Raw genomic sequence first — 11,790 nt, 5'->3', positions numbered from 1 at the left:
TCTGTCCGGTAATGTGTATCAGAACCCCGTTCCTTTCTTTGGCCGTGCTGTGCGGCTTATAGGATCTTAGGTCTCTGACCAGGGAAGCCCCACCATTCCTTTTTATTGCTGAATAATATTCCATTGTTAGAAGTAATACTGCATTGGAGGAGATGGCAACCCACTCCAGTATTCTTGCCTGGAAAACCCCATGGACAGAGGACCCTGGTAGGCTACAGTCCATGGGGTTGTAAAGAGTCGGACATGACTGAGTGACTTCACTTCACTAATATTCCATTGTAAGCATGGGCCACATTTGTTTATCCATGTCTGGATGGATGGGAGTCACTTCTGCCCTCTGGCTATTGTGAAGGGTGCCTAGCCTGGTTTTTAAAAGGAGTAAACTTTCACCAGCGCATCGCCGGAGTCAGCGCTCTGTAAGAACAGCACCAGCTGCCCAGAGCACAGCGGCTTTGCCTTGTTCTAGATCCCAAACCGGCCGAGGGCTGGCTGGGCAGTTACGGTCGGCCAGAGTCCTCCACAGGAGAGGGTGCCAGGCTGGCCCGGAGGACTGGGAGAGCCAGGCCCCAGGATCCAGAGCTGTGACCCTCAGAGAAGTCTGAAAGATCTATGAGCTACGGTGTGTGGAGAGTCATCCCAGGTCCTGAGGTGGTGGGGTCAGAGGGACAGCTCTGCACGCCGAGGTGGATCCCCGCCCCTCCAGGATGGCAGCCGGAACCGACAGCCAGAATCCGGGATCTCCACGCACAGGACTGCTGCCCCCTGCTGGACGGGGATGGCACTGCAGCAGGGCAGTGCCGCGTCCCCCAGGGCCCGCGGGTGACCATTACCTGAAGTGGGGCAGGGAGGAGGGGGAGGTCCCGAGGACGGGCCTCAGCCTTTCTCAACCCCCTACCCCTCCTCACAGGGATGACCCCCCATGGATTTGCAAAGCAATCTTGCAGAATAAAGTATTAACTACGTTTGATAAAAAGGCTTTTTGTGCTGCTTGAAAGTCCTAACTTTTGGAGGAAAGCCCGGCATCTGTGAAGGACCCAGAACCAGGGGTCTGGCCTGTCTGGGAGCCCCCTCCCCAGGTCCTTCCAACTGCCCTCCGCCCTGGCCACTCCGGTTCGGGACCCCTCCCTTTGCACGGGGTGAGCTGCCTGCCTGACCTGCCCCCAACCGGCCTGGGCAGCCCCACCCTCCCGGGATCCTGAAAGGCCACTGACAAGACCAAGTCCGGAACTGCCCTGGCTGCTCTGCTGCGTCCTTCACGTCCCGTTCCCAGAACGCGCTGTGGCTGCTGCCCTGGGGCTCCAGGACTGCCGCCCGCCCGCCCAGGCCGCCTGCCCACCAGCACCGCGACCCTCCTTCCCTGCTGGACCCAGCGGAGCCTAAGGACGAGGGTGGAGGCTCAGCGCCCAGACCCCTGGTTTGAATCCCGGCTTCTCAGAAAAGCAAACCATCAGTCATTGGATTACCTGGAGATGGCACTTTGTTCATCTCGCTCAGAAGCAGAACCCGGATCGTGTTTCTCGCGGTCAGCTCCTGGCCCTGGCTGTGCCCCACATCACGCCCCTGTGTAGGGGGGAGGGCGGCCAGTAGCGCCAGCCTGTCTTTACACAAGCGTCGGGGCTCCAGCCCCAGGAGGGCTGCGCTTGTGATTCTTCCTGAATTCCTGGCCTCTGGCTCAGGGAGGCTGTTGCTTACTAAGAACAAGCTCTCAGTCAGGGCGCTCAGTCTAGACCCACCCACAACAGGATTCAGCTTTTCGTATCAGAGTTTTCTACAGCAAAACATAGAAACCTGGTCTCCTCAGAAAACAGATTTATTTTTATATTTCTATAAATATCAGCTGGACGATCAACACAGACAGGGAGCAATCTCAATGGTGTTTATCCGGAGGACAGTCTGCGGGTTCACGATGACTGAGAGAGAGAAAAGGGCCGGGGTGTCAGCGCAGACCCCGACGCTGTGAACGAGCTACTGTGAGACTAGCCACTGCCCGCTCGGCCTGCAGGGGTCAGACTCAGCGAGGTCCCGCCTGGCGTGTCCCAGGGGCACGCAGACCGCCCGCCTCACCGACTCCCCAAGCCCCGTCAGATGCAGCAGGGGCTGCGACACCCCGGGAGCCCTTGTCGCGGCTCCTGGCTTCGCCCCTCCACATGCCTGGAGACCCCCGCATGGCACAGTGAGGTGGGGGTGGCATCTGGTGACCCGAGGCTCCTGGAGGAGAGCTTTCCTAATGACCTGACTCCAGGAAAGTGGAAGCTACGCTTCCGGTGCGTTTTGCCACCTGTGACTGAGGACCGGACCGATGCACATCTGTAGGGGCTGGGCTCCTAAGGATTCCAGCACCCAAGGATGCTCAAGCCCCTCACACTAGATGGCGCAGTGTCTGCGTGTAACCTACACACTCCCTCCCGTACACGCGAAACCATCTCCAGATCACGTGTACGGCCTAACACTCTGAAAACGCCCATGTGAATAGGTGAAGACACAAAGAAAATTCTATGTAAGCTGTTGTGATTCTGCCTGTCCCACTCCTCTTGTAGAAAAGTGCCATCGTGCATGCGCGTGTCCACACGTGTGGATGCGTGTGTGCCCGGCAGAACAAAGCTGAACTCCGCCCACCTCTGGGCTGTATGGGGCGGTCTCGCCCTCACCCTCTAAGACAGTCCCCCTGGGTGGAGGTGGGCACTCCTGGCGCTCTGGGCAACATCTACCGACAGGGCATCCTCTGCCTGCTTGTCCATTTCCCGGGGGGACGCCGGATGTGCTGTGGGGTCTCAGCAGCCGCTGATGGTCCCGGCCGCGCCTCCCAGGGCCACCCCTGGTCAGAGCCAGGGCAGGGCCGCGCCCACCCGCTGGTCCCACTGGTCCCCGGGCGCCGCAGAGGGCAGGACTCGGGGCAACACCCGGAGGACGGGAGCGCGGCAGCTCCGCTTTCCCCAACTTACTTCTCTTCCTTTTGTAGTTTTTCCTTCTCTGAAATCTCATGTTGACTCTTGGCCACGATTCTGTCTTTTCGATGACCGTGGCTTCTACTCGGACAAGGTCCTTTCTAGAAGACGGGAATGAGCAGTGAGGCACCTTCTTATTTCTCCATTTTCCTGGTACTTTACACGTGAGAACTTCTAAAATAAGCCTTCCTTTTCTGCTGGTTATCAACGTCCACCCCCCCAACCACAGACACTACACGGTGAGGAACAGGGTCGTCTCACAGCCAGTCCTAAAAGGGCCAAACTGCAGTGAGGCAGTAACAGGCCAGAGGTGCAGAGGTCGGGACGCTCTGCACGTGGGGCATTAAGCACCCACGGACCGCAGCATCCGCGCGCCGAGCTTGGGGCTGACCGGGTGTGACGGAGCCTCCGCCCGCCCCCCTGCCCGGCCCCCGAGCGCACGTTACCCGAGCAGGGGTCTGCCGAGGAGCGTGAAGTCGTCGGCCCCAACCAGCAGGACCTGGAACCAAACAGGCGCGTCACCAACAGATAACACAGCCACAGAACACAGTCGCTGGGACACTGAGACGGAGACAGGCTGGACAGGGAGACGGGCTCGCACACTTGCTCTGCCGTCTCCCTCGGGGCACAGGCCCGTCTGACTGGCACAGGCGGACGTGGGACCTGGTGGCACATCCAGTCAGCAGATCATCTCCGCCGGAAACGGACTGAAACCTTCTCACTGAAGTATAAACATACAGGGAAAAATGCAGAAACCAGACGGTGGGGGCCTTTAAGCAGTTGACAGTCCTGCAGATTCTGTGAAGATTTAGGTTCAAGGGTGTTCTTTCAATGACTGCAAAACCCCGCCCCGCCCCAGGCAGCGGGAGGGAAGCCACGTGGTCAGGAGAGGCCTCAGATGCGACGGTTTCGTGACCTGAGTGCAGGGGTCTTATTAGACGCTGGGAGACTCGTCTGGAAGTTTACAGGTCAGAAGAAAATTCGATCACGCTAAACCTAAATGTCGAAAGACAGAGCCTATTTTGTAACAACATCCATGGACTATGTATGTTAGGCAACGACAGAGAACCTTGCTTCACTCACTCTCAGCCTGACGTGGTCTCTGTGGCTGGGCTTCCTATGTTATGAAAATCATCTTTACAGGCTGGGGCTTCCTATGCTTTTGTTAGTGTGAAATGTTTCAAAATAACGTCTTTCAAGAAACCCTTACAAATACACTTCTGAAGTGTCCGATTTTAGACGTAAGAAGTAAACATGCTCTTGTCCATGAGCTCGTGATGGAGCCCCGGGCGTCCCCACAGAGAAGGCGCTGTGCTGGCCGCAGGTGTCCCCGCAGCACCCTCGTTCAGCTCTGAGTCAAGCGGTCCTGCTCAGACCACAGGCTGTGGCAGGGCCAGCTGAGAAACGGGAGCGTAATGCTGCGCTCGGTGTAAATACACCGAGAATCTATGATCACAAAGGAGGAGTTTTTTTTTTTTTTTTTGGCGGTCTCCATCAGCCCTTTATTTGTGGACCTTCTCCAAGGTCACTGGGGTTTCAGCTCTTCCAGACATCGGGGAAAAGGAGGAGTTTTAAGTATAAAGAAAATCATTTGTCATATTACATCATGTCAACAGTTCATTATGTCCTAGAAACAGGATCTGGTGCAGAGATCTCACAGTTCACCTACAGTAGAACAGGCAAAAACCAAGCAGGCGCCTGAACACAGCAAACAGGATCCTAAGTGGAAGCAGACGCACACGGCTAAGCAGAGCACAGACCACGACCAGCGTCCGGGGAGCCGGCTCGAGACCATCGCTCCCTGTCTAGGACAGCAGCGGCCGCCACACCTCACACACGTCAGGGGAGTGTGTGTGAGACACTCCTCCTTGGGGAAACGTGCTGACTGTCTCCGTCGGGGAGGGACCCTGCCGGGTCAGGGCCACCTGCGGGGGCACCTCCCCTTGCCCCCAGGCTCCCCCACGCCCGCCCAGCCAGCCTGCCACGTCCCAGGAAGGGCGCCGGGCTTCTTCATCAGAGCCGACCCCGGGGAGCAGGGACCGAGTCCCAGATACACCAAGAAGCCCACGCTCTCACCTTCTCCAGCCGAATCCTCTCTCCGCAGGCAATGTCTAACTTGTTCTCAATTAGAATCAGGTCTTCAGAGGTGACCTTCCACTGGTGGCTGGCAAAGTGCACCACGGCGAAGAGCCTGCCGTACTGGCCCCTGGCGATGAGCTCGTTCACCTTCTCCACAACCTCTGCGGGGAGAAGGGCGGTCAGGGTCACAGCTCTGCCCCTCGCGTGCCCGACGCCCCCCACAGCCGCGTGACCCTGAGCATCCGTGGACTGGTGGCAGGGCGCGTGCCGGGGGCTCCTCCCTGCTCTCCTACCACCGCCGTCAGCCGGATCTAAAACCAGGAAGGGTCCACGCGTTGCTATGGATTTCCAGGTTTTGGAAACTGAGGACCCTCACTGCCTCCCAGCGCTGGGCGGTGGCGGGCACGCTGCCCTCCTCCCGACACCCGGACGGTCTCCCAGCACCCACGCTGCGGCCGCTTCAACCGATGAGCGTGCACCTTGTTCTCTTTCCCTGAACACCCACATTTCTACCAACAGCGGGGAGACTGGGCTGGACTGAGCCCTGCCGCCACCCGTGTCAGCTGCCTGCAACTCAGCTGGTGCCCCAGGAGGGTTTGCTAAGCGAACGAGGGTTCTGAATTCTGGTGTTAAGTGAACTTGAGCGTTCCTGCCGTGCTGCATCCTGTGAACCAGAGGGCCCACATCGGCCCGTCTCGGGCACATAGAAACGTGATGCCCTTCTTCCATAGCTAGGAGGCCACCCCACCCCCTTGCTTCTGCCCCCCTTACCTGCGTGGTGTCTGGCCTCCTCCACGGGGTCTGGCAGAACAACTTCTGTCCAAGGTGGTGAACTCAGTGAGGTTTTAGGAACGTATCTGTAAAAATATGTTTTTGCATGCAGGTCACACACACGTGAAAAGACGGTTCCAGAGCTGTGAGCCACGGCTGTGCTCCGTACACCAGAAAGGACAAGGACCCAGCATGTCTCCGACACCCGAGTGGCTGGCGGGGCAGTAGCCCCAGTCGTGGGGGAGCAAAACCTGCCCCCCAAATGTCTCTTAGGTGTGTGGATTACTTCAAGCTGAAAACAATCAAGGCCCAAGACTTAGGAAGAAACTCTGGCAGGAGGCAGGCAGGCAGGCCTGGGTCTGCACACAGCTGCCTGGAGATGGCGGGCCTGTCCTGCGACAGCGTCACCAGAAAGGATGCGGGAATACGCGGGCCCAGAGGACAGGGGCTGCTCCCCGTCCCACGGTCTCTGCAGGCCCAGCAAACATTGATCCACCAAACACTTGCTTTTCCACCTCCACGTGAACTGCCTTCTCCCCCAACTTGAGCTCCCAGACCCCTACCCTCAACATCCTCTCTTGTCTAGCTGAAGGAGCCGTTTCTGCAGAGGGCTTCAGTCGTCCTGGAGAATGACTCATTCCTCCCAGGTCTCTCCCGTGTGTACAGGTTATTAACCTTGGGTCTGATTTTCTCCTGTTAACCTGTCTCACGTCAACTGAACCCCTCGACCAGCCAGAAGACCCTGGAGAGCTGGGGAAAGTGCTGCTTCCAGCACAGGCCCAGGACCCCGGCACTGCCACAGCGGGGGTGCCGCACACAGGTGGCCCTGCTGGAGCCAGCTGGCCCCCGAGTGAGGCTGTGCGTCCCGGCCGTGCACCGTGTCCGAGGCTCAGGGCCCCGGGCAGCCCAGCAGCAGCCAGCCAGGACGAGGGGCAAAGCTGCGAGGCGGCCGGGGCAGCAGCGACCGCTCAGAGCAGCGCTGGGGGAAATCAGCCGGGTTCACGAAAGCGGCCCCTTAGGGTTTCCGCCTCCAGCCTCATGCTGGGAGGCCACTGCTCCTTCAGGGAAGCAGCAGGCCCTGGGTCCCCTGCTGCTGAGACTCTCACTGCGGGAGAGCAGGCGGCTGTACTGAGAGCTTCCGAGTGCCAGGCGCTCACCAAAGCTCCTTGTTTAAGGAATTTCTTTATCGAAGAAACAACGTTGTCAGTTTCTGCTGTACAGGAAAGTGACTCAGTTACACATGCGTATATACGATTCTTCTTTCCTGATGATCGATCACAGGATACTGAATATCGTTCCCTGGGCCAGACAGAGGGACCTCACGGTGTCCCCGTGCCGCCTGTCACACAGTGGGACCTCATGCTATATGTAAGTTTGTACCTGGTAATCCAATCTCCTAATCGACCCCTCCTTTACTCCTCCCCCTTGGCAAGTCCTTCTAACAAGCTCTCTGGATGCAGAAATTCACTCGACTCTCATGAAAACCCATTGCGATGCAGACTGATATTCCTTCCACTTTTTGAAGAGGAACCGAAGCCCAAGGATGACCCTGCTCAAGGACCCGGGCTGGAAGGGCTAGTATGGGACCCTGTATATTCCTATTCAAGTGTGATTTTGTTAAATTTACTTTTTTTAATTTATGTTTTTATTATTTTTTTTAATCTAAACATACAGTTTTAACACTAAACATGCTCTTTCAAATTACGCAAGGCCCTCCAGAGAGTCCGTCCTGTGATTCAACCTTCCTGGTTAGAAATTCCCAATTAGGAGTTAAAAGATTTTCCTTAAAAAGACACAGCCATGCAAGGCCCAGAACACCATTCTCTTTGGAGTCTTGAGGTTCCGTCTTTATTTCTACATGTTAGGGTCTGAGTAAAATATGACCAAAACAGTTAAAATTCATATTCTTAAAAACGTAAATGTTCAAAGTTTTGACTTTAGAAGACAGGAAAGGAAGAGAGTCAGCAAAACCCACATTTTGATATTACCCTTGCGGAAATGAAGCGCTCTGCGAACTGAACCTCCGAGAAGCGGACCACAGGGAAGCTGAGGGAACAAGAGAGACACACGTGGTTACCAGGATGAAATACAGACTGCCGCTCGTGATGCTCAATGCACAAGTGCTGCTATTGTGACTGATACCCGACTCAAACCACCACATCACGATGCATCGACAGAAAAATCTAGAAAGAAAACTAAAACACCATCACTCATAGCTACTGGTGATTACCATAAGCGTCAAGGGGCGTTCATCGCACCATCGAAAAGGGCCTGAAGCCGAATCACCTACCTGCTAACTCATTCCTTGATGCCAAGTGCCCACCAAGCTGAGGCCCCGTTTGGCACCCAAGTGTGGGAGCAGCCTCCAGGACACCCCTTCTGGGGTTCTCACCCTGAATCCTGCTCCCGCCTCCAAGGGAGCGGCTTTCAGTGACAAAGAGCATGTGGCAGGCCAGCACCTCCGAGAGTAGGTAATCAGAGGGCAGCTGCTGGCTGGGCATCCTTTCTGAGGCAGGACCACTGTGCTGTCAGCAGCCCAGGGAGGCCCCTGGGATTCCACCTTCCCAGTTCAGGTCAGTGGCTCAGTCATGTCCGACTCTCTGCAACCCCGTGGACTGCAGCATGCCAGGCTTCCCTGTCCGGGGAAGCCAGGAAGCAGCTTCTGCCAGCCCTGCTGACTCTTAACCTGAAACAGCCTGACTTGAATCTAACGAGACGGGGAGCCAGCTCAGCCCCACCTGCATCCTGACCCTCAGTGATGGGGTGACATAGTACATGTTAAGTTATCTTAAGCTTCTGGGTTTGGGTGACTCAGGACACAGCATCAGATGATAACACACCTAGGGACAGAGGCACCCGCAGCCCACTGAGAAGGCCTGGAAACAAAATGCCCCGCACTTGGGTGCAAGAAGCAGAGGACAGATCTCTCAATAACTACTACTGGTTTTTTTCAACTGAGCTATAATTTATATGCCATAAAGCTCACTCATTACAGCTGTCCCCAATTCCTGGTCTCCTGAGTTGGTTTCTCTTCCCCTCCACCATCTTGGCGTGCTTGCGGTCTAAACCTGGGTCTTTGTGTTTAGTGCTCAGTTGTGTCTGACTCTTTGTGGCCCCATGGACTGCAGCCTGTCAGGCTCCTCTGTCCATGGGATTCTCCAGGCAAGAAGACTGGAGTGGGTTGCCATAAAACCTGGGTCTTACCTCGTCTCTATTTATGGCCTTTCCTCTGGGATTGCATCTGCTTGAATGGATTTCAGCGTCACCTGCACACCGGTGACTCCCAGGTGGACGCCTGTGGCCTGGACTCGGACACGACGGGCACCGGCCTGCCTGCTAGCATCCCCCGGTCGTCACCCATCTCAGAACCTAGCATCTGCTCCTGATCTGCCCCTTTCGCCTGCTTCTCCCACACCCCTCCACATCTCACACAATGGTGACTTCATCCTTCCAGTTGCTCAGGCCAAAAACCTCAGTCATTTTTGACTTTTCCCTCTCACCCCTCAGCCACCAACCTGTCGGCAAATCCCCGGCCTCTCTGTGAGACATCCAGGCTCTGACCACTTCAATCACCCAAGCCACCTGGCTTGTAACTGATACCCTGCTCTCACCCTTGCCTCTCTCTCTGCACAGCAGCTAGAGGGATCCTGTTAAAACTGTGGGTCCCTGGTGGTCAAGTGGCTAAGACTTCACGCTTCCACTGCAGGGGGCACGGGTTCGATCCCTGGTCAGGGAACTAAGATCCCTCATACCATGTGGTGTGGCCAAAAATCCCCCCAAAACCAGAAAAACAAAGTATGAGGACAGATCAGGTTACTGTTTAGTGCAACCCTCCAAGAGCGCCCCATTTCATTCTGAGAAAAAGGTAGTCTTCACAGTGGCCAGCAGGGCAGCGGGCATTGTGACCCCATCTCTCTGGGCCTTGCCTCATGAGCTTCCCCTTGTTCCCTGCACACGGGCCACTCGGGTTGCCTGGCTATTCCTGGAAGATGCCAAGTACAAGCGCCTATGCCTTGACTGCTCCTCCCCAGGACAACCCCGACCCCAGGAGGTCCCCTAGGCTAATCCCCTATTTCCTCTGGGTCTCCACTCAAACACCATCTCACTAGAGAAGGCTTCCCCAACCATCCTATTTAAAATTGAACACTTTCCTCCCAATTCGTGCTTTATTTTTCTCCATAAGACTTACCAGCTTTAAACCTGCTATGTAATTTGCTTCTTCTTATGCTTCGAACATACTACGTAATTTGCTTCTTCGTAAAATTGCTCATCTCTCTGCAAACCCCTCCCCCCATCAGAATGTGAGTTCCGTAAAAACAGGGGTCTGTTTTATGATTATAACTGATGCGTTTGCCATCCTAGACCAGAGTTTGACTTGTGATGGATGCCCAATAAATGGTGAATGAATGAATGAAATCTCTTCTAAGCCATCAAATGAAGCCCCTGTGGAACACCCCACAGTTGGGAACTCACGAATCGCCTCTCTTGAAAGCCCGGTGGCTCAGTAGTAAAGAATCTGCCTGTCAGTGCAGGAGATGCAGGAGACTCGGGTTCGGTCCCTGGGTCAGGAAGATCCCCTAGAGGAGGAAATGGCAAGCCACTATGGTATTCTTGCCCGAAAACTCCCACAGAGAAGCCTGGCGGGCTACAATCCATGGGGTCACAAAGAGTCAGATACACGCCTGAGAGCCATTTCACTGGTGAAAGCTCAGAAACTTTCTGCACCTGATCTGCTTCCCTGTAATTCCTGCCTATGGCCTTAGCTTAGCTCCGACCCCACCGGGAACAAATGTGCACCCTCCTCTCCCCCAGGGCCACCTTTCAATCCCTGAGAACTGTGATGGTGTCCATCCTGTTTTCTTCAGTCACTCTTCAAGATCCTGCCTGTTCACCATTTTGGTCATCCTCTCTTTACTCAGCTCACTTCACCCGTGTTTCTCTCTGAAAACGGGGGGTCGGGAATTGAGCCTAGCATTCTAGAGGTAGCTTTATGTTGGTAGAACAAAGTCAGTCCCACCGCTTTTATAAAAACTTCCCTGCCCACTTAAACCCACATTTTATTATGGAAAATGACAAGCACATGAAAGTCAAGAGAACAGGGAGTCCTCCTGTATCTCTTCCTAGACTCAACAGTCATCAACTCATGGCCAAGCCTGACTCATTCACAGTGCCTCTGCTCCAACTCTGTGGTGTATTTTAAAGCAACTGTCCGTGTACTTTTATGAAGACAAAGCATCTTAAAAACAAACATAACCACAAAATCATTATCACACCTAAAAAACGGGAAACTTCTTTATATACATAAACATTCCTTCACACGAATATACACTCCAACCATTTTGAGGAGAGGTTTATAGTGTTTTTGACCAACAAAACCTTGCTGAACTTCATGACAACCCAGTGCCTAAAATACGGGTGTAGCTTTTGCTGGGCTGGTTACCTCTGGGCAAGGACATTCACCACCGTTTTCCAGATGAGGGCAAGGAAGCTTAAAGAGTGGCTTGCAGCCTGGGGAGTGATGGTTAAAGCACAGGCTTTGGAGCCGGACCAAGCTGTCTGATTCAGTCCTCTCCCACTTCCCTGCTGTATGGCCAAGGGCAAGTTACCGAACCATTCTAGCCTCAGTTTGCTCCCCAATTTAAATGGAGCCTATATGGAAGTTGGAGAGCTATCACCAGTATTTAAGCTATTAACTAAAGGAATCAGGGTCTGAACCCAGGGTTTCCACGACCGATAATCACCGCATCAAAAAAAGCGATTAACACCGGTCGGACGCAGACACCCGTGGCAGGGCGCCCCGTGTGCCCAGCTTCCTCCGTTCACCCCGTGGGGCGGGCCTCACCGGCTCCGGGTCCCGAAGCTCTCAGGACGCTGCGGCTGCATGCAGACGCCAGCCGCCCGAAGGTGACGGGCAGGGCCCAGGCCGCCATGGCCGCCGCCATCTTCCCGCAGCCTCTGCCGAGAGCGGAAGCGGAAGTGGTGCGAGCCTGGTGCG

At 55.2% G+C, this 11,790-nt stretch overlaps 1 protein-coding gene across 2 annotated transcripts; it reads right to left on the bottom strand.

The window, feature by feature from the left end:
- Positions 1–1,792: 1,792 nt before the first annotated feature.
- MRPL21 (mitochondrial ribosomal protein L21) lies at positions 1,793–11,789 on the bottom strand. 2 transcript variants are annotated; one of them, XM_043924501.1, is made up of 7 exons: positions 11,638–11,789; positions 7,784–7,841; positions 5,796–5,881; positions 5,022–5,185; positions 3,392–3,444; positions 2,943–3,046; positions 1,793–1,910 (listed from the first exon to the last, which is right to left on the bottom strand). In XM_043924501.1, exons 1-7 carry the CDS (start codon positions 11,735–11,737, stop codon positions 1,846–1,848), a joined length of 630 nt encoding a protein of 209 aa, XP_043780436.1. In that variant the 5' UTR covers positions 11,738–11,789; the 3' UTR covers positions 1,793–1,845. The 2 variants fall into 2 exon arrangements, with proteins under 2 accessions (XP_043780436.1, XP_043780426.1); XM_043924491.1 differs by lacking the exon at positions 11,638–11,789 and adding an exon at positions 10,269–10,466 and having other exon boundaries at positions 7,771–7,841.
- Between the last annotated feature and the right edge of the window lies 1 nt (position 11,790).

Source organism: Cervus elaphus, chromosome 2 (assembly GCF_910594005.1).
Source record: "Cervus elaphus chromosome 2, mCerEla1.1, whole genome shotgun sequence".
NCBI classification, from domain to species: Eukaryota; Metazoa; Chordata; class Mammalia; order Artiodactyla; family Cervidae; genus Cervus; species Cervus elaphus.
The sequence above is the reverse complement of the archived record's forward strand: the minus strand, read 5'-3'. Positions and strand labels throughout refer to the sequence as shown.

Excerpts from the sequence above, each read along its gene's own strand:
- MRPL21 (XM_043924491.1), bottom strand. The coding sequence starts at position 10,451 with ATGGATTGTAGCCCGCCAGGCTTCTCTGTGGGAGTTTTCGGGCAAGAA. Across the intron at positions 5,882-7,770 it reads CGCAAGGGTAATATCAAAAT|ATACGTTCCTAAAACCTCAC; the intron begins GTGGGTTTTGCT and ends ATATTTTTACAG. Across the intron at positions 3,047-3,391 it reads CTCGGCAGACCCCTGCTCGG|AAAGGACCTTGTCCGAGTAG; the intron begins GTAACGTGCGCT and ends CCCGTCTTCTAG.